This window comes from Pseudochaenichthys georgianus, chromosome 11 (assembly GCF_902827115.2).
Source record: "Pseudochaenichthys georgianus chromosome 11, fPseGeo1.2, whole genome shotgun sequence".
Lineage (NCBI taxonomy): Eukaryota > Metazoa > Chordata > Actinopteri > Perciformes > Channichthyidae > Pseudochaenichthys > Pseudochaenichthys georgianus.
The window spans coordinates 16,145,193-16,165,698 of NC_047513.1; the positions used below are offsets into that span (position 1 = coordinate 16,145,193).

Sequence of the window (20,506 nt, forward strand, 5' to 3'; positions counted from 1 at the left end):
ACTCATCCCTTTCTTGTTCTGCTATGTAAGTGAACAGTATTAGTACAACATTATTAAAGAAAGACACATATTTGTGATGGAAAATGAATATCTGAACAACGACATTTATAATTTTTCATTTAAAACAAATTGTTTACCTTTTTAGTAACTGTAGGGGAGTGTTATGTGCCCACGTTGCTGATTGGACGAGCCGAAACCGGAAATGACGTTGCAGCGGCCGCATCACGTTTAATTTAAACCGGAACAAACAAAAGGAACCAAAGCAATATACAACTAGTGTAAAACAGGATTATTCAAGGTACTGATGAGCGACATTTTTGCTCTTTTTTTTTACCGCAGCTTGGGCAAAAAATGTCAATGAAGAGGATAGCAAAACACTAGCAAAAACATCAAGATTTTATGTTTTTATGTACATTTGAAAGTAATCTCTTTTATTTTTAACACGACTCAAGCGTTTTTTTTTAAAAATAGTTTTGGGTTAAAATGAAGGACTCCCTTCCCGCTTTGTCAAGCCGAAGGGTGAGGAGGATCAGCGGGGCGGCCGGGCTGCTCTACCCGCTGCTCGGTGCCTGTCTCTGGGCTGCAGCGGTCGGGTACAAGCCGGTGATCATCGTGCACGGTTTATTCGACAGCTCAGGGGATTTTAAAGATTTACAGCGGTTCATAAACGAGGTGAGTGGTCGCAATGAACAGTGAGTCGCTACATTTGGCTCCTTTTTAGCTATTTTTAGTATATTTATACTTTATAACATGACTGGTACATTTTGTTTTTTCAGGGGTTGACCTTATACTTTATATACTTCAGGCCTTGTTATATCACTTCCTTATCAGTACAACGTGTAGGCCTACCTAAAACATGCAATATTCTGTAACATTGATCAGTTTTTATAATAAGAGTAGAATAATAAAATGTATTGTAATGCAATATATTGCAATATTCTAATTGCAATAACACGGGAAATTGAGTGATCAGTAGGCTACTATAATAAAGGTTTGGTGCACTGAAATGTATTATTATAGAGGTACATTTGCTATTTCTGTTTAATAGGGCGATATTACCTGTAGTTTGCACTGTACTAATTTGTACACACTGCATGTTAATGTAAAAAAACAAAAAACTTTCTTGAGCTAATGTGCGCTGATTGGATTATAAAATATGATGATTAGGCTAGTAGTACATTTTAAAATAGCGGTGGATGTGGTGCCATTTTAATTATGAAGGTTGATTAGATTAAACCAAGATTAACTTCCTATTTTTCACATCTGCTGTTAGACTGGAACCAGACTAAACATATTTCTGAAGGCAAAGAAAGCAGAAATCAAGACCCTAGTTTGTCTGCTTCAGAAAGCCTGTGCTGCCCAATGAATATTTAAAGCACATCCTTTCCATTTGGTATACCTCAACATCCCTGTGGACCTTTTATAACAAATGGAGTTGAGTCATTTGATTGCCCTTTGTATCGAGTCATGTGATTGCCCCATTAGATACAATCAGATTATGTGAGAATGGCTATATTGCTTATATTAATTGATATCAAACTGAATTTTCAAGAAAGTTTACACAAATGTACCTTATGTTGCTTTTTGCTTTTAGTGATCCATTAATACGTCTATAAGTGCAGTTGTAGTTGTGAAATGTTCCTCTTCTTTCTCCTGCAGTCTCATCCTGGCACAAATGTTTCCGTCATCGACTTGTTTGACAGAAGTGCCAGCCTGCAGCCCATGTGGAAACAGGTGGAGGGATTCAAGGAAGCTATTCACCCAATAATGCAAAATGCAGAAGACGGGGTCCATTTTATCTGCTACTCTCAAGGTCCGTGAGTGCATGTCTGCAAATGAAATACATGAACTTCAATGTGGTATTCTCTTAAAATTATAAAACAGTCTTTGTGCCAATCTTGCTATAAGTTTCCTCAGTGTATTTCACTCTTTTATTTAAAAGATGGGGCTTTACAAGGGATTTTTTCTCAACTCCTGAGATTTCACTTTCAGTCTGGAGTTGGAAATTCCCAACCTGCAGTGTGTTATTTAAACTGCCAAATGTTCCTGTTTTTATAGATTTAAAGGTTGTTCTTTACTGAAAATGTACTGAAACTGAAACTTATCATCAGAAACATGCATATTAAAAAGAGTAGTGTGCAATCTTGATTACATTAAAAATAAAACAACTAGTTAATAAATACATAATGTTTTACTTTGTCTTATCTGATAGTCAATTTAGCACCTTTTTGTCTCTGTTTGTTGGGCAAAACAAGGCACTCTGTTTTGTTTATTCAAGTACAACTTAAATACACATATTAAGAATAATATATATAAAAAAGTCATTCATTTTGAAATAGTAAGCCCAAAGGAAACTTATAATGAATACAAGTGTAGACTGAAGTCGTAGCATATTATTGTGTATAATTCATTTGTATGTACAATTATCATAACAAATATACACTGGAAAAGAAAATATATAATCAAAAACATGATGTGTGTACATTAAATATCCAAAATGTGTAAACAAATGTTCATGTACAGACTTGTGTGTCATTTTCACAGGTGGGCTTATTTGCAGAGGGATCCTCTCGACTCTCAACGACCACAACGTCCAGTCTTTCATCTCTCTGTCCTCGCCGCAGGCCGGGCAGTATGGAGGTGAGTTCTACTTTAAAGGCTGAACACATGATTATGTTTAAAGCAACTATAATCAATAGTTGTTATAACAATTCATCAAAGGACAATGTGTAATCACGGTGAATCTGTGATTTTTAGAGGGGCTACACTCCTAGTTAGAAGCGTACAGAGAAATATCCCCTGATGTTAGCTTCTCTCTCTGTTATAAACCCATTAGAGGGGATTTCAGCTCTTGTGTGAGCTTCACTGTTTCTGTTCACTCTGAATGCTCATTGTGTTGTTTACGACTGCAGCAGCCAGCAAAGACATCTTTAACAACCCATGTTGGTTAGCTGGTTTAAATAGTGGAGCATTTAGCAGTTAAAGAGACAAATATTTCACTCAAAAGTTGGTAGTCAAACAAAAAATAACAGCTAAAAGAGAGAGAAGATTAGAAAGATTAGAAAATCAGCAAGTTGTTGTATTTACTCAGAAGAGACTATGTTTCAATGTTATGTTGTTAACCTGTTATCGCCCCAAATTGGCAAAAAATCAGTTATTCCAGATTTAACATGTTAAGGACTGTTTGTTCCATAACTCGTTAAGCTTGTTAACTCGTTAACTTAACATGCTCTTTGTCTCATCAGACACCGACTACTTGAGGTACCTCTTCCCACAGTTTGTGAAGTCCAACCTCTTCCACCTCTGCTACACATCGGTAGGTCAGAGGATCTCCATCTGCAACTACTGGAACGGTGAGAATTATTTATATTCTGGATCTTGTCAAACTCAGATAAAGATATGAGATTAAGTGTAAGAAAGCTTCATAAATAAGTGTTTTGACATCCTGGTTGTTTGTCCTCTTCCTCCAGACCCCCACCACAGAGACATGTATGTGGACAGCAGTGATTATTTGGCTCTGCTCAACAGCGAGCGATCAAATCCAAATTCAACAGGTCAGCAAATTCTTTGAGGGTAAAAGTCATCCAAAAGTTGAATGAATGTAACCATCAGTGGATGTTGCTTTATTGTTATGATGCAACAGTAGGTTTGAGCTCATAGCTACACAAAAGTAGACAGATGTTGTTGTTTGTCGGTAAATGTTTTCTAAACCTGCATTTTGTTTCAGTTAGTCTATCCTTTGACAGTAAAAACATTGACTATCAAGGTCTTACAATTGTAATTCCTTTTATTACATTTATTTATAATAAACAAATCATTTATATATTTAATAAATGATATCATACACAGTACGTAGTAGAGTTAATGGCAGAGCTTACAGTATATACTGGATTGCTATATGTTGTGCAGCCATACATAATTAAGTGTACTAAAGTGTACCTCTCTATCTCAGAGTGGAAGAAGAACTTCCTGAAAATAAAAAAGCTGGTGCTGGTTGGAGGACCGGACGATGGAGTCATCACTCCCTGGCAGTCGAGGTGAGTTCGTCCTCTGTCGCTAACATTTTATAACGCTTTTCATCTGCTTTATGATTTCATGTAATGCTCTTTCTTGCAGACAAAAATGTTTTACAGTATTCTCCAGTTATTGGTGACAAAGTACACATAGCCAAGGAGTCATTCTTAGCCATTTCAAAGTTTTATATTGAAAGTTTGGGTGTCATTTTTTGCATTAAAATGCTTTAACATTACTTAGCACATACACTTAAGGCGCCCAGTAACAGTAACTTCACCCCAGTGCAGAAATGCAGATAAAAATACCAGAGTATCATCGATACCCTTTATGAAAGCCTTGTTGTTGCTTCACCAAATCCTTTTTTTCCCGTTGTCATATGATATGTTTCACGCTCACTTCACACGTCTCTGCTTTGAAAATGTTGCTTTTGTTGTTGAAAAATGTTGTTGGCTGATCAGATGACTCTCATGTGATGCTCACACTTTTCTCTCTCTCTGTCCCTCATGGACTTTAGTCAGTTCGGATTTTTTGACGACAACGACACGGTCGTTGAGATGCAGCACCAGGATGTGAGTGAAAGAATCATTCCACAGAAACACATTAACAACAGACTTTATTTGATTGTATTGCCCCTTGTGAACACTACTAATACCCTAACATTATTGTATATTGTTTCTATCCATATTTATGTATTGTGTCATGCACAAGCAAACATATAGGTCAAAGATATCTAAAAAACAAATATTGACCTGACAAGCAGACACCATATATACATTTAAACTAAATAACTTCTTTATAGAAAGTTTCAAAGATTTTAAATTGTTCTCCAACCTAAATAAGCTGTTAGAAATAACAGACATTTTACAAAATAAATCCCTGAAATCTCCATATAAATACAAAGTTGCCATAAATCATATTGCTTGTTTTTTTCCTGTTTCAGATGTATTTAAGGGATGTTTTTGGCCTGAAGACGCTTGGGGCTCGTGGAGATCTGATCATCTGTTCTGTTCCCGGCGTGGAACACGTGTATTGGCACTCAAATGAGACTGTGTTCCACCTGTGCATGGAGAAGTGGCTGGTGTAGAACAAAACACTCACACACAGATACACACAAACAGAGATACACACCCTGCAGGTTAAGGAGCTCTTCATTTCCACCATGTGTGAAACTCTGCCTCTACTGTAAACTATGAAGCATGTCATCTCAATGTTTGGATTACAGATTCAAGAAATTACTCCGTAATTGTAGTGTTTGCTGGCGAAGTTTGGACTATAGGTTCTGAACTGTAGGTTCTGAACTATTTAAGTTACATAAAAGGGAATCTGCACTACTTTGCTTTCTTGCAGGATATCAGATAAGAAGATTTATACCACTTTCAAGACCATAAGTCCTCGAAATCATTTAATGTTTGAATTTGAGGAGGTAAATAGGGGCCTTGTAAGTTTAGAATAGTCTAGAATAGAAATTAAATTGTTATTTTAACAGTGTTAAATCGTCCATCTGCACCCTGCAGATGCTTATTGTTTCTCATGTAAACGACGTTGAGGAAGTACAACATTATTTAACCTTGATGTTTAAGAACGTGTGGGAATACTGGTGTCTGTACAGTGTACATGAAACTTTAGCCAGCTGCTTGGTTTTCATCAACACTACGTAAAACTACATATTTTAGTTATTTCTTATTAACTGTTCTGCTGTCAAACAAATCCAGCATTTCCATGTGTGCTAAAGGTATTTTCTCAGAAAATAAAAAGGCCCAAACTTTAAGAAACAACCAATATGAAGGCTCCTATAAACTTGGTAGAGGTTAAACTAGCCATTATGTTATTACACTCTGCAACAGTAAAGCAAATCAACATAAAAGAGGGCTGCAGCAGTTTTGATTTTCATTTCAGAAAGGGACTTTCAGAAGGGTCATGTATCAATGCTGCAGATGAGACATTTTTACAGGCTCAGTAGTCCCTCATGACTGCAAAAAACGGTGGAGTGCCCCCTTTATTTAGAATAAATAAATACACAGAATATATCCATTTGTGTGTTTGATCACACATACCTCAAAACAACCCACAACTCAACAGTGCCTGATCGACGTTCTGTCATCGTGTCTACATGTACAGACTCACTGTCCTGCTCATCTTGTGATGCAGTAATTTATATATTTGTATTCCTCCATTTTATATGTGTAAATCTGACCGTGAATATCATATATGCTATCGTTATCATGCAGTGCTTTAGAGATTTCATAGATTAAGCCTTACCGTTTCCCCTCATGCCTCTGTGTTTTGTGTCCCATACCGAAGTGCTACAACACACTGCCTTTAATGATGGTGCTTAGGATGAAGAGGGGTGGATAAGTGGCCGGAGAGGGGCAGTGCTATATTAGTGTTTACTTGTCCACCAGACTATTGTCCATGGCGCTCTTTACCTCCCATCCCATTTAGATATCTCAGACGTTTTACCTACATGTTTGTCTGTTTGTTGGAGAAGGGATTTCTATTAACCGTTTGCATTTTATTGGATGTTATGTACAAAATAGGTGTTGCTCAAAAGGGAAAAAAGCAATGCAAATATCGATTGTGTGATAGAACAAAAAGTGGATTTTATTGAGTAAAGTATTCATTGCACAAGGTTTAACCAGATAAAAAGAAGGGAATTGATTAACTCTTTTTAAAGTTGTTAGCTTTGCAGTATTATTTTGATGGCTGCGTCCTTTGTTTCATGCCTGCTTGTACACGTTAGTTAACCTAGCTGCATACATTAAGTATTTAAGGGATGTCCTTTCTCTGGTCAAGTTTTATTGCTTTAAAAATGTAAATGTGGTTGTGGACAGTTTTTTTTAACATTTAAACAAACTACTATTTTGACTCTGTCCTACAATTTCTACAGTATTTGGAAAATGAAAATGTGTCCAATGTCAATTCCTCAATAAAACGCAATTTGTAATGTCTCTTTTTGTTTTATTTTTTACAACAAAAAGTATTTGTCTAATAAGTTCAGGGAACCCTACAAATATTTAAACCAGCACAAAACTGCTCCTAGTACTACGATGGCTTACATGCAGAGGTCAAATGTCACTGTGTGCTGTGTGCATAATGTGCTTTCTAAAAAAAACGAAATAAATACAAATAGGGCAGACCATCCATTTGTATTTATTTCGTTTTTTTTAGAAAGGGGCAGGTCATATAAGATTTTATTCTTCTCCCTTGACATGTTTTGTTGGCAATTATTGTACATTTGGTTATGCGGGACAAATGAAATGAAATGTGTGACCATTAAAGAGGGGTCATCCTCCAATTCTATCTCTATTCTTAATTTAATTATTAAATCAAATATCAATATATTTATTTGATTTTTAAAGCCAAACTATATATCTGGATCATAGACTGTATATATAAGATCTGGATCTGCTTATGTGGTTTTTAGGTGTGACAAAGGTCAACCTACTTTGTAAAATATTTGTATTTGGATGAATGGAAGAGTGAACAGATTAAAGCAAATAGATACATCAATAATTTCCTTGAAAAAAAAAATCACTTTATATTTTCAATATATCCAAAACACAAAAAAAGGACAACATACATTTGAGAGCATGAAACAAACCAAAGCAACACTTTTTTCTTTCCATCCTTATTTGCATAACATTACTTTCACGTGTTATGAGTCAAATGGACTATCGACCTGGGCAATGTCAGCTTAAACATGTTATCAATTTATTTATATTCTTAACAAGTAAGCTTGTAGTTTCCAAGTACTTGTATTTGAGAAGTCTTTATTGCCCTCTTGTTAGTTGCTTTCTTAGAAACAAAAAACTACAATTCCCTGCATGCTCTGCGCACCGGAAGTAACCCTCCATTTCACCGGATATCTGCACGCGCCGCCTCGAAAAGGCCCTTTTCCGTCTCTGAGAAGTGTGGTACAGAACGGCAGACACAAGTGAGTAAAGAATTCCCATTTCTCTCCTTCCATACGTCTTTAAAAATAGTTTTCTCTGTTAAGTAGACAAGATGCTTACTCCTGTTGTCCAAAAAATAAGAAATACACGTCAAAGTTTTGCCATTCTGATGTTTTATTTGAACTAAGAGTTTTGCTACGAGCACACAACGCTGAGCGTTAGCATGTGGCTAGCTTCTTAGCACATGTGGATGCGGCATGTTGATCAGCCACATTGATAGACCTCACATTCAGTACTCTATTTATATTAATACTGCAATAGTGTAAAAAGGTGACACATTATTCTTCAGTAGAAAATATCACCCATGTATATCCTTATAAAATGACGCAATTTGTCAAGTGTCCGCTAGCTTGTTAGCTGACGGCAAGCTAACGTTACGTTAATTAAGGAGAACCAGGCTTCATCTCGGGCCCTGATGTGAAAATGTGGCTGTCCTTTTTAAGAAGATTCTTCCATTACACTCAATTACAACTTCACATTCGCATATCATTTTTAAAGCTACATAGTTAAGTAGTTTATTTGCTACGTATGTAACCCCGTGAAGGTAAACATTTAAACTGAGTAAGCTTTGCAACGTAACGTTAGCGCTAGATCAATTTAATTTATACGGATGTAATGCGACAATAACATGTGTCTTTATAATGTGGTCAATATCAACCCTGCATGTTACCATTTGTGATTGGGAGCATATCCATGTTCCCAAGAAAGATGGATGTCCTAGAACGATTAGAATTCGCCAGTCCTGTGTAAAATGTAATGGGTGAATACTAAGGTTGACCAATAGTTGTCTGAAGAGCAATGTGCTTTGTTTTAACTTTACAGCAAGAATTGACCACCGTCGTGTTTCTTTTTACCTTTTCCTTAGTGACTGAGTGGGAAACTGCCCCAGCTGTGGCTGAGTCCCCAGAGATCAAACTCTTCGGCAAGTGGAGCACCGATGATGTCCAGATCAATGACATCTCCCTGCAGGTATACAGTGAAGTGAAAGTAGCTGTTATATAGAAACATGATTATACGGCAACTAAAATTGTTTCATTATTCACGATGTATAGAACGCTATATGATTGTTAAAGCGAGGCTAGAGTCACGCCTGGATACACCCGTTGTCCTGGTGTGCTAGAGTGCTCGTAGAGGAAATTGTCTTTGCTTATTCATTGGCTGTAGTCTCTTGTGGCCCAGTCAATCACCAACTCAGACACACTAAGTCTTCATACATGCTGTACGTTAATAAAGCCTGGATAAAATCTGCACAGACCATGTTTAAATTGCCTTCTTTTTTACTACAGGATTACATTGCTGTGAAAGAGAAGTATGCCAAGTACCTGCCTCACTCTGGAGGACGTTATGCGGCCAAACGTTTCCGTAAGGCCCAATGCCCCATTGTGGAGCGTCTGACCAACTCCATGATGATGCACGGCCGCAACAACGGCAAGAAACTGATGACATGTCGCATCGTCAAGCATGCCTTCGAGATCATCCATCTGCTGACAGGAGAGGTATGCATGTAGTGTGCAGCATAATTAAGGCTGATTTAAACTAATATTTGGGAGGCGGCAATAGAGCAACTGGTGAACAGTGATGCTAGTTTAAAGTCTCCACAGATTGAATTGGTTGTCCAACTCCAACATCCCATCATGGCAGATTGAAATAAATGTTGACTGTAGAGGAACCTCAGATTATGTTTTACTTCATGCTTAATTTGCTGTAATTTTTTGTATTTTGTGCATAAAGCGAGGCTAGAGTCACGCCTGGATACACCCGTTGTCCTGGTGTGCTAGAGTGCTCGTAGAGGAAATATCTTTGCTTATTCATTGGCTGTAGTCTGTTGTGGCCCAGTCAATCACCAACAAAGATACATTACACTACCGACCAGTGTTTAATTCACCAAATGTAATTTGTCAGACAGTAATGTTTCTCTTTTTTTATCCCATATTAATTAAAAACTATAAATGTAACACATTAACACACAGAACATGCAGCTAGCAGACCTTGAGGAACTACATTTGAAGAAAAAACTACTTTAGTGTCAGGTTTCAGTTTATATAAATTAAGTTAAAACTGAAAATGTTGTCCACAGAACCCCCTCCAGGTCCTGGTGAACGCCATCATCAACAGTGGTCCACGTGAGGACTCTACCCGTATTGGGCGTGCTGGTACCGTCAGGAGGCAGGCTGTTGACGTGTCACCCCTCCGCAGGGTCAACCAGGTAAACCCACTCAAATATACTATTTAAAATAAAACAAACATTGGTTTTCTTAAAGGCTAGTCTTTGATTTAAATATGAAAATGGAATCACCCCAGAAAATGAAAGAGCTTGTGCTTTACATACCTGGAAAATGTGCTTTTTTTTTTTGCATTCTTCCTACTAATGCAACACACGTTAGACAAATTACAATTTCACCTTTCATTTATTTAGAGCTTACATGGCAGGAGTTGTACAGTCCATAAAGAAAATGAATACTGCCGTAAAAGTGGGCCAATAACTTCCATTAAGGAGAAAAGGAAGAGCATTGGATGTTCCATTGCTACTGCAGTGTAATCATGAAGCTGTTGTGCAAAATATCTCCCAATTTTTATATTTTTCTCAACTCTTCACTACATAGCTAAAATCAGAAATGTCAGAATCCAAGGCTGCACCCAATGTGTTTTTCTTTTCTGAAAGTTGCTTTGTTTGCTGTAATAACTGTTTGTATGTTGTACATAAAGCGAGGCTAGAGTCACGCCTGGATACACCCGTTGTCCTGGTGTGCTAGAGTGCTCGTAGAGGAAATATCTTTGCTTATTCATTGGCTGTAGTCTGTTGTGACCCAGTCAATCACCAACAAAGATACATTACATTACCGACCAGTGTTTAATTCACCACATGTAATTTGTCAGCCACTAATGTCTCTTCTCGTCCTGTAGGCTATCTGGCTGCTGTGCACAGGCGCAAGAGAAGCTGCCTTCAGGAACATCAAGACCATTGCAGAGTGCCTGGCTGATGAGCTGATCAATGCCGCGAAGGTAACTGTTTATTCACTTATAGCATGCTCACTATCTGATTGAAGTGCTGTGTGTAATAGCTGTTGAAGAGAACTTGATATCATTCCTATTATTGCACACTTCTGATGCTTGTGCATTGAATTTTAAGTAGCGTTGAAGCAGTACCTTAACACAATGCAGTCTGTAATTCTGATTACGGCTGAACTAATATTTGGAGGCTGCAATAGAGCAAATGGTGACCAGTGATTAAAGTCTCCACAGATTGAATTGGTTGTCCAACTCCAAAATCCCATCATGGCAGATTGAAATAAATGTTTGCTGTAGAGGAACCTCAGATTATGTTTGACTTCATGCTTAATTTGCTGTAATAACTGTTTGTATTTTGTGCATAAAGCGAGGCTAGAGTCACGCCTGGATACACCCGTTGTCCTGGTGTGCTAGAGTGCTCGTAGAGGAAATATCTTTGCTTATTCATTGGCTGTAGTCTGTTGTGGCCCAGTCAATCACCAACAAAGATACATTACACTACCGACCAGTGTTTAATTCACCAAATGTAATTTGTCAGACAATAATGTTTCTCTTGTATCCCATATGGGCTGTTTAAAGGTGGGGTTTCAGAATTTTAAGAAAGTGTCTTTTATTTTTGTCTGACATTTCACTTCCATTTTTCTGTAATTCTGGTCTTCAGTTTGTATATTTTCCTGTGACTGCATGTTAAACTAACCAGCCCTCTTCTCCTAATTTTAGGGTTCATCTAACTCCTACGCCATCAAGAAGAAGGACGAGTTGGAGAGAGTTGCCAAGTCCAACCGTTAACATGTTTTCTTTCTACCAAAACAAATAAATTTGAAGAAATTCCATTGATGTCACAAATCCTTTCTTTTATGCACTTCCACACTTGTTTCGCTTATTGGACAGTGAAGTAAAATTACAATAGACAGTTTGTCAGTTTAATTTTTATTGGCATCGCTACACACAAGAAAGCTAAACCAAACTGGTTAGCAGCTACAAATGCATATTATTCAGCACGTATAGTCAAATCTGGCTAAATGTATTTGTACCACAGGATCGGCAGGTCTTAATGAATAGAGGTTCCGCATTCAACCTGTGCTGCTAAAAGCAGAAATGTAAGTATACATGTTATGCTGCTCGTTCAGGTAATTCTAATTATCAAAACAAGGTATTGGAAAACTGAACTTTAGGCCACATTTGACTGGTTTTCCATTATACTTGCTGACATGTCGAACACTCTTGCATTAAAACATTTGTACATTTTATTCTGTTTCATTAAATATGATTGACTGCTCAGTGGACTCAAGTTGAATGTAGTGGTTAAACCAGGGTGATGTGCTGTTTGTACAGCAGGTGGGGCAGCTGTGCTGGAAATCAGCTGACAGTGAATCAGTTAGCAGATGTTACATTTGGATCTCATACAAATACTGTGAGTCAGTGTTTTCCCCTAGAAATAAATAGGCAAGAATGTTAGTCTGTGGAAAGTGTTTCTGTGACTTCGCTCCACAATGAACACGTGTAAAACTAATGTACTGATGGTTAGTGTGTTTTCAGAAATAAGTGTGCTTTCTGTTGACTAGGAGGCAGAGCGAGGACAGAGACGCTCCCAGTTTGGAGGCCTCGCTGCAGGCAGTAGGCAGGAGGGTGTAGTCCTGGAGCTTCTGGAAGGCCTGCAGAGAGGAGGGAGGACACAACTTACTTTTTTTTTTAACCTCTCCCTCAGCACAAATGGAAGTCTGCTTATGTCTTGCCTTTACTGAAAGGAGGGGAGGCAACTATTTTAAATAACTATAGGCCAATCTCTAAATTGTCAGTTCTGGCTAAGGTTCTTGAACGCCTAGTGAGTGAACAGGTAAAGGAGTTTTTATGTACAAATGACATCCTGTCGAAACAGCACCATCACTGCCACAATGAAAGTGGTGAATGACATTACTAGTATTTTAGATAATAAGCAGAGTTGTGCAGCTCTGTTTATTGACCTTTCCAAAGCGTTTGACACCGTTGATCATCGCATCTTAAAGCAGAGGCTACTCAGTATTGGCATATCCAGCCTTGCAGTGGGGTGGTTTGTAAACTACCTCTCTGAAAGGTCCCAATGTGTTCATTTTGATGGACTGTCTTGAGTGGTTAAACATTTCTAATGGTGTACCACAAGGTTCTGTTTTAGGACCACTTTTATTCTCCATATATATTAACAGCGTAGGTGATAATGTGGATGAAGCTACTTTACATTTTTATGCGGATGATACTGTGATGTATTGTGCAGGTCCCACCATTAAGGAGGCTGTTGTTAAATTACAGGCTGTTTTTAACACTATTCAGACTCAGCTCTCTGAATTAAAGCTTCTTTTAAATGTGGATAAAACCAAGGTAATGCTCTTTTCAAAAGCAAAAAAGACACCAGCGCCTGTTTTAGATATTGTAACTACGCAAGGAACAAAACTTGGAATTGTTGCCTGTTACAAATACCTTGGTATCTGGCTTGATGATTGTCTCTCTTTTAAACTTCATGTCAATAACCTGCTAAAAAAACTGAGGGTTAGGCTAGGGTTCTTTTTCAGAAATAAGTCCTGTTTCTCGCTTGAGGCCAGGAAAAGGCTAGTCACTGTGACCTTTTTACCTGTGCTGGACTATGGGGATCTGGTCTATATGAATGCACCTGCCAATTGCCTGGTCAAGTTAGATGCTGCGTATCACAGTGCACTGAGATTTGTGACAAACTGTAAAGCAGTAACCCATCACTGTACCCTGTATGCAAGGGCTGGTTTGCTTTCACTAACTGTACGGAGGCTCAGTCACTGGTACATATTCATTTATAAAGCCATGTTGGGTAAACTACCTTTTTATATCTGCTCTCTGATCTCACGGAGAATTGTAAGTGGCTACTGCCTGAGATCGAATGCTGTGGTTTTATTAAATGTGCCAACTGCTAGGACTGTCTTAGGGAAGACAGCTTTTAGATGCGCAGCTCCTCTGTCTTGGAATAGTCTGCAAATTAAATGGAAACTGAACAATCTGGTGCCACTAAATGTTTTTAAAGCTCTGTTGGATGCTACTCAATCGGAAGCTATTGGTACCCGTTTATGTGGATAATTTTTTTAATGATGCTGTATGATGTCCTTTTGTTGTTCTATTTATGTTTTTATGTTTCATGTGGAACTACTTGAGCAGGTCTCCCTTGGAAAAGAGATCAATGATCTCAATGGGATTTTATCTGTATAAATAAAGGTTTGAAATTAAATGAAATGAACTCAGGACCGAGTGATTCGGGGAAGAAGTTGCTGGCTAGCGAGAGGGCCTTAGGCTGGAGATTATCTTTTGCCCAAAAGTATAGCGACTACCCAAGCTTTAATTGAACAAAGACAGTGTTATTTTTAAACTTAGGCCTGCATTAAGAAAAGAAGCTCCTCAGCTGTACTCACAGAGGCGCTGTCAGGACATTCCTCTGCAGGCCGGTGGAGCAGGAAGTCATGTTTAGACGGCCCTTTGATGTAGATGCAGTTTGCTGCCGAGTCCTCTGGAACAGTGAGCACTTCATAATGGTGATCAGTCAGCTGTTCCATCATCTGGAGACAAACACACACTTATTATTACTGTGTGCACCGCCCTGACTGCTCCCAGCATTACACACAGGCTCCAGTGATGTTATTAATATGACCTCAGCAGTAAGGGTATACATTGAGTGTGCACTTCACATAGGGACAGAAGAGAAACACACAGACTATCATAGAAAACAGGGATGATATTGAATAGATAGATGTTTAACTTTCTGTGATCTTATTTAACTGCAAATAGTTACAAAATGTATGTTGGGATTTTGCTTGGAATTGTCCTTTTTCATATTAAGTTATGTTTTGTTACACCTTAAATTATTATTAGCCGCAGTGTTATTGAAACTGACCACATAACTTTAAGGTTAAAAGTAATATTTTTTGAAAATTCCCTTATACAACCGGAAAATAAAACCAGTCAAACAATTCCTCATAAGACAATGTATGGCAATTTACTCGTCAACACCAAATACACATTGCACACAAACACTTACCCGGAGTGTCTTCTTGGCCCCATCACTGTTGCTGATGATGATTGTGTTTGGCCCCCCCATAGAGCAGATGTTTCTCAGTCGGGCTCCACCACACACGGGGACAGTGGACACAGCAAAGTCCTGCTCAGATGGAAGTTGAAAGGTTAAGTTCAGATGATAACATAGACAACAAAAGAGACATGTTCTCTTATCTAGTGATTGTACATTTGCCATCTTTACACAAAGCGGCCAGCTGTGTGATTCTGGCGCTTCCTGTGCAGGATCAGAGGCAGTTGCTACCTCTTAGTCTAGGGCTTAATGCACTTGCATTTAATCAAGAGAAACATAGGCTACTCAAGGCTACAAGGTGTTTTGATCAAATGTCTGTAAACATCTGGTTTTTGGAATATGAAGTGACACGAGAGGGTGTTGAAGTCCTCAGTTTAAAAAACACAAACACTGAATGTCTTAATCAAACTTTATGGTAGTGGCCGACTAACAGACCAAAGATAATTGAATAAAGCTGTACTGTCACTACCACTTAGTGTTAATATCACAATAACAAATATGCAACAATACATATCTAAAAAGCACTTTCAAGCATTAAATGTTTGTTTTATGGAAATTGAACCGCATGAAAACGCTAGAGTAGAAATGTTAAATCAAAATGCATTGAAGGTAAATAGTCTGCTGGTCTTCCTCTTTCATCCTCCATTCTGACCAGGAGTCCTACAACGTATGTTAATAAAAAAAGACACATTCAACATGAATGCTAAGTGTGTGTGTGTGTGTTTTTAGGAGGAGCAGAAGTACGGAAAATGCACTTAAGAGAAGTGGAGGATCAATATTAACGGAAGGGTTCTGTAAAGCATTAGGGGCTTGATTGTGTGGTCATTATTTGGCCGATGGAACAACGTCATTCATCACAGTTTATAGACCTTTAATCCGCAAACACAACGCAGCAAACGGCCACCTGCTCACTCTGGCAGCTGGATTCAGTGTCTGGAGTGTTTTTTGTTTGTTTTACTAAACACCCTTTATTACTACAGTCTGAAAACATACCCTCTGTTGCTTCACATAGAGATTCAGTCCTTACTACATACTTTCTCCGCTCCACTTACCCTGAAAGTGTCTGCCAGTACCTCCGCCCCTCTGTGGTTGGTGTGTGAGGAGATGCCGACAAAGAACTCCCTCCCTGTGAAGAGGACGTCGCTGCCCTCCAGCGTCGCCCCTCCAGAGTCCCCCTCCTCGGCCCCCATCTCCACCACGGTCAGGTTCAGCTCTGACACCACCTTCCTCACCGCCTCCGCCTGGAGAAATGAAGAGGAAAGAGAAATATTCAGGCTCAACTACATTTTGTATGATCATTTGACTATGTTTTTCAACATAAGTTCCCATGTTTCCTTGAAAACATTTGTACTATTCATCTATTTAATACACTCGAAAAATACTTAAATACCTAACAAGTTCCAAAGAACAGTACACTAAAGGAACCATTTCTTAACAAACTGCCTTGAAAAAAACTGCAATTCACTACATTGTGTTGTAATTATTACAGTATTATCATAATGTTAGAATAACAGAGGTTTGTCAGGGTATAGCCTATAGAGGGTTAGATGCACAGGAAAATGTCCTCATATATTTTGGTTATAATGCAGGTGGCTAATGGGAAATCTCTATTTAAATCCACTATTGGGACGCAATTCAGGTCTTTAAGCTGAACTTGCTCAAATATTACAGAACTATAATCGGTGACAAAGTGACATCATTCTCTCATATTTATTTCCATTTTAGAAATGACAGATCCCGTTAATTAAGTGTCGACGGAATCTCTGACATCAAAGTTATAAGATAGTTTAGTTGCCAAAATGAATCTAACAAATGTATATGGTTATTTTAACATATTTTAATAATGCACCATTAAATGCAACTACATGTCATGGTGAACAAGTGAAGTCTCTATAGTCTCCCTCTAGTACCACACTGATATGATCTGAAACAAATGGCCACCGCTGTTTATCCCACAAAGCAAGATTAAGTGCATTCTGAGAGGATTAGGGTGCAGACAGGGCTTGTTCTTCTCCACCGTGTTACCTCGCTGCGTCTCTGCTGTTTGAAGGGCCTGGTGATGAGCGCAGTGTCTCCCTGGATGACGGCCACATCCTCTATCCTCCAGCTCTCCGGCAGCTCGTGGTCGGGGGGGATCTCGATCAGCTGCAGACCCACCTTCTGCCTCAGGGCTCCTGTCAGGCAGCCGAACTGACGCTGAGCCTTGGCCAGCTCCACCGAGGTCTCTCCATTCTTACGGCTGTCTCCCCCTGCCTTCCCAAAGGTCTCTGGGATGCCCCGCACCACGGCGTGGGTGAAGCGGCCATATGGGCACATGTTTGCCATGCTTTAAATAAACTTAGAACTCCAAGTATTTCCAGCAAGTTTGTTGTCAGAAGCCAAAGTTGTCCAACTTTCACCCCTTCTTCTGTACTAGTACTCCACCAGCTACTTCTCCATCTGTAGATGCCAGGAAGTGGAAACAGAGGATCCCAGCCTAACACAGACAGAGATGGAAATATTAACAAATGCAATGGAACAAGGGCCTTCTTTGGGAAATATTTCAAGGCTGCAAAAGTAAATATCTATAACACTATCCAATGATTCAAATGAAGTGTGGCAATAAAGAATTCATAATGAGAATTTGTTATTGTTAATCTGTAAGAGGAGGACTCAGTATCACTGGTAAAACATTCAAGGGCAGCTGAAATAACAAACAGAGATACAACAGCTGAACATAGACAGGAGGAGCATTGTTACAACACAACTCTATTTAGTACCCCTGCAACATGCTGCTAAGCCTTTCCATGTTTGGGCAGGGGGTTGGATCTGGGACAATTGCCCTTTCAACATCTTCCCTGTAACTCACAGCAGGCACCCACTGAGAGGCTGCACATGGGACTCCCACACAGGATGCTTCCTAAATCTGCATCATAACTTATGCAACAAGTGCTGGACTTGGATATGCATCTTATTTTGTAATAATAACAGCTTAAGGAGTATATTATGAATACTTAATTGCAATGTTAGGCTATTCAATCCCAGTTAAGAGTGCCTAAACTAAGGATATGTTAAACCTGTGTTAGTCTACCTACTATTGAGATTAGTGTTAGGCTACTTTGCGGAACAGTATTTTATTGATATGATTTGCCATATTTAGGAGGCTACACTCATTTCTGTTTTGGTACTAAATAAAATAAATGTTTCTAACTACGCAGTTCTGAGTTATCCAGCTGCAAAATGAATATGGACCTCCTCTGCCCAGAAGAAAACATCTTGAGTGTTGCAGGAGTGCACCGCCCAGCAGTTCACTGCTCCTTCTCAAATACTTCTGATGATGTTAAACATCTTTTTAAAGGGAAAACTATCCACAACACTCCCAGAAGTTGCACAAATAACAAACACAGGTATATTGTTGTATCTTACCTGTTTGGAGTGTCGCAGCTTCCACGCTCGGCCGTGTTTTATTCTGTTAGTTTTAATTTCCAAACCGACCCAGTTCCCGTTACTCTGCCTTGTCTTTCTCTGCCGACCAACTACAGGTCAGGTCAAGATGGCGACTGTCAACACGCACAGTTCCGGTTACGTTTTCAAAATAAATCAGGAATCTCTAAACTTGTGTTTACATGTTTTGATACAATTGTAAAATAATTATGGTTTGACTTTCTATCACATCATAGCTTTTATGTTTTATGTTACTGTTTACTATAAATGTGTTATTTTAAGGAGAAACAGAGAGATAGGGCTATGTTGTGTCAACATTTCAACTAATTTTCCATAGGGTTGGTAATTGAAACAAAAAATCTCACTTTATCAAAAGTAGCCAATGTAATACAACTTTTAAACAATGGTGGTCCAGCCTAAATTAAATCATTAAAATGCGTTTTTTCTTTGAGGGAAAATTAAACTATTGTTTTTTCAAAGCAACATCGCCTAACTTCCGGTCTTCTTCACGTATTTTAGTTGCGCTTGATGCAGCAGCTCGACCTCCCATTCATCCAGCACCCCCCATCCCCCACACGTCCTGTCCGGATTCAATCAGTGCTGATTTCAGTCACCACAGCTGCTGTTGTATCGGCTGTCAATACTATTGAGTGTAGCTACACATTAAGGTTATCGATAACGGATGAGCAAAAGATCCATAGCGCCTGTTAGTCAACTTTATAATTACTCTTTTAGATAGGCCTATTCTGTGGTAGGCTATCTCCAAGTTCATTAACCTCTTCTCTCGGATTTAATTACTTTGATTTTAAGGTTTATGTTTATACAACTAAAGTGGGATTTTATACATGTATATAAATTGAATAGAAACAAAACTGTGTCACAAATAAGGGTTTACATGACAATTAAACATTTACCGTCAATATAATTAGCACTAGCTGGACAATTTGGTTAATGGAAGTCTAACTCATTGGCATTGTTTAGGACTCAACTATCACCACCAATAACAATTATTCAGTATCCACTAATCTGCACATTTCTTACATTAATCAAAGTCAAAAGTAATATATTTAAATGTCTTGTTTTGTCATTTAAACACCTCTAACATTTTCACATTCGCTGGCTCATACATTAACAGTTTATGTCCCTCAGATGAAATCCCTACTTTGGCTAGCCTTAGTATGAACCAACTCTGACACCCTTTACTGCATCACTGAATTAATTGGAACAGATTGGAACGGTTCTAGGAGATTTTCTAGGATTGAGGACCCATATTTAATATTCTCCTCTTAATCCTGGAGAATTGTTTTTGTAAGGTTAGATGCTGTATCATCAGATTTGATGCTGAATTTTTCAAGGCAAATTGACTGTGTGCTTTAAATCAAATGATTATTTTTTTACCTCTCCCAATTTTCTTTAAATTAATGACGTTAACCTCATCTGGTTCACATTTCTTTAAATCATCACAGATTAAATGCTTATATTCTGTATTATTTAGCCATTGCGACTGTGTGTCGCGACAACAAATAATCTGGCTTTTCCATGTGGGTCAAATTGTGTTGGAAACTGTTGACTTGTTTGTCAGACACTGAAGAAAAAGCATTGTATCTTGACAGCATTATTTATACTCCAGTAGTCTTTTTTTAATCAAACTTTGGGAATTTATATTCTTAGGTCAGTGCAGTGTAAATATGCATAAACATGTTTTTGATTCAATGAGCTGCACACTAACCCCTTCTATTGAATAGATTGAGTCACTGCAGCAAAGGGTTGTTCGAAAGACAGTCGGAGAAACAGAGGCAACTCGTGACGAAAGAAGGACAAATTATACGCGAGTATTTCTGTACACAGAGGAGGAGAAAGAGACAGGAAATGTGAGGTTGATGTAATAGTGGATGGGGGATGGAGGATGGAAGGCAGAGGGCACAGACAGGATTAAAGAACACCATCTGTCCACTGAGATCCTTCAGCCAGCACACTAAACATCCCAGGCCCAAATAGCACCAGCAGTCTTGCTACACTGTGTGCAAAA

At 38.5% G+C, this 20,506-nt stretch overlaps 3 protein-coding genes and 4 non-coding genes across 7 annotated transcripts; 6 read left to right on the plus strand and 1 right to left on the minus strand.

The window, feature by feature from the left end:
* Nucleotides 1-252: 252 nt before the first annotated feature.
* ppt2b (palmitoyl-protein thioesterase 2b) lies at nucleotides 253-6,962 on the plus strand. Its single transcript, XM_034094750.2, has 8 exons — nucleotides 253-672; nucleotides 1,660-1,813; nucleotides 2,545-2,640; nucleotides 3,246-3,353; nucleotides 3,471-3,554; nucleotides 3,953-4,037; nucleotides 4,529-4,583; nucleotides 4,955-6,962. Exons 1-8 carry the CDS (start codon nucleotides 484-486, stop codon nucleotides 5,096-5,098), a joined length of 915 nt encoding a protein of 304 aa, XP_033950641.1. The 5' UTR covers nucleotides 253-483; the 3' UTR covers nucleotides 5,099-6,962.
* Nucleotides 6,963-7,852: 890 nt separating this feature from the next.
* On the plus strand, nucleotides 7,853-11,809 carry rps5 (ribosomal protein S5). The gene is made up of 6 exons (XM_034094540.1): nucleotides 7,853-7,948; nucleotides 8,833-8,936; nucleotides 9,254-9,463; nucleotides 10,045-10,173; nucleotides 10,872-10,970; nucleotides 11,697-11,809. Coding segments are annotated over exons 1-6 (612 nt in total). The 5' UTR covers nucleotides 7,853-7,947; the 3' UTR covers nucleotides 11,766-11,809.
* On the plus strand, nucleotides 9,039-9,170 carry LOC117455700 (small nucleolar RNA SNORA3/SNORA45 family). Its single transcript, XR_004553143.1, has one exon. It is a non-coding gene; the product is annotated as a small nucleolar RNA SNORA3/SNORA45 family (small nucleolar RNA).
* On the plus strand, nucleotides 9,697-9,827 carry LOC117455696 (small nucleolar RNA SNORA3/SNORA45 family). The gene has a single exon (XR_004553140.1). It is a non-coding gene; the product is annotated as a small nucleolar RNA SNORA3/SNORA45 family (small nucleolar RNA).
* On the plus strand, nucleotides 10,672-10,802 carry LOC117455698 (small nucleolar RNA SNORA3/SNORA45 family). Its single transcript, XR_004553142.1, has one exon. It is a non-coding gene; the product is annotated as a small nucleolar RNA SNORA3/SNORA45 family (small nucleolar RNA).
* On the plus strand, nucleotides 11,342-11,472 carry LOC117455697 (small nucleolar RNA SNORA3/SNORA45 family). The gene has a single exon (XR_004553141.1). It is a non-coding gene; the product is annotated as a small nucleolar RNA SNORA3/SNORA45 family (small nucleolar RNA).
* Nucleotides 11,810-11,890: 81 nt separating the features above from the next.
* ddah2 (DDAH family member 2, ADMA-independent) lies at nucleotides 11,891-18,581 on the minus strand. Its single transcript, XM_034094539.1, has 6 exons — nucleotides 18,460-18,581; nucleotides 17,080-17,530; nucleotides 16,107-16,295; nucleotides 15,007-15,126; nucleotides 14,384-14,527; nucleotides 11,891-12,631 (listed from the first exon to the last, which is right to left on the minus strand). Exons 2-6 carry the CDS (start codon nucleotides 17,377-17,379, stop codon nucleotides 12,512-12,514), a joined length of 873 nt encoding a protein of 290 aa, XP_033950430.1. The 5' UTR covers nucleotides 17,380-17,530; nucleotides 18,460-18,581; the 3' UTR covers nucleotides 11,891-12,511.
* Between the last annotated feature and the right edge of the window lie 1,925 nt (nucleotides 18,582-20,506).

What these genes read in the sequence shown, in the direction of transcription:
- ddah2 (XM_034094539.1), bottom strand. Translation starts at nt 17,379, where the DNA reads ATGGCAAACATGTGCCCATATGGCCGCTTCACCCACGCCGTGGTGCGG. An exon ending in AACAGCAGAGACGCAGCGAG is followed by an intron (nt 16,296 to 17,079) that starts GTAACACGGTGG and finishes TCATTTCTCCAG; the next exon opens with GCGGAGGCGGTGAGGAAGGT. An exon ending in GGGCCAAGAAGACACTCCGG is followed by an intron (nt 14,528 to 15,006) that starts GTAAGTGTTTGT and finishes GTTTGTCTCCAG; the next exon opens with ATGATGGAACAGCTGACTGA.
- rps5 (XM_034094540.1), top strand. An exon ending in TCAATGACATCTCCCTGCAG is followed by an intron (nt 8,937 to 9,253) that starts GTATACAGTGAA and finishes TTTTTACTACAG; the next exon opens with GATTACATTGCTGTGAAAGA. An exon ending in CCCTCCGCAGGGTCAACCAG is followed by an intron (nt 10,174 to 10,871) that starts GTAAACCCACTC and finishes CTCGTCCTGTAG; the next exon opens with GCTATCTGGCTGCTGTGCAC.
- ppt2b (XM_034094750.2), top strand. Translation starts at nt 484, where the DNA reads ATGAAGGACTCCCTTCCCGCTTTGTCAAGCCGAAGGGTGAGGAGGATC. An exon ending in TTTTATCTGCTACTCTCAAG is followed by an intron (nt 1,814 to 2,544) that starts GTCCGTGAGTGC and finishes TCATTTTCACAG; the next exon opens with GTGGGCTTATTTGCAGAGGG. An exon ending in ATCAAATCCAAATTCAACAG is followed by an intron (nt 3,555 to 3,952) that starts GTCAGCAAATTC and finishes TCTCTATCTCAG; the next exon opens with AGTGGAAGAAGAACTTCCTG.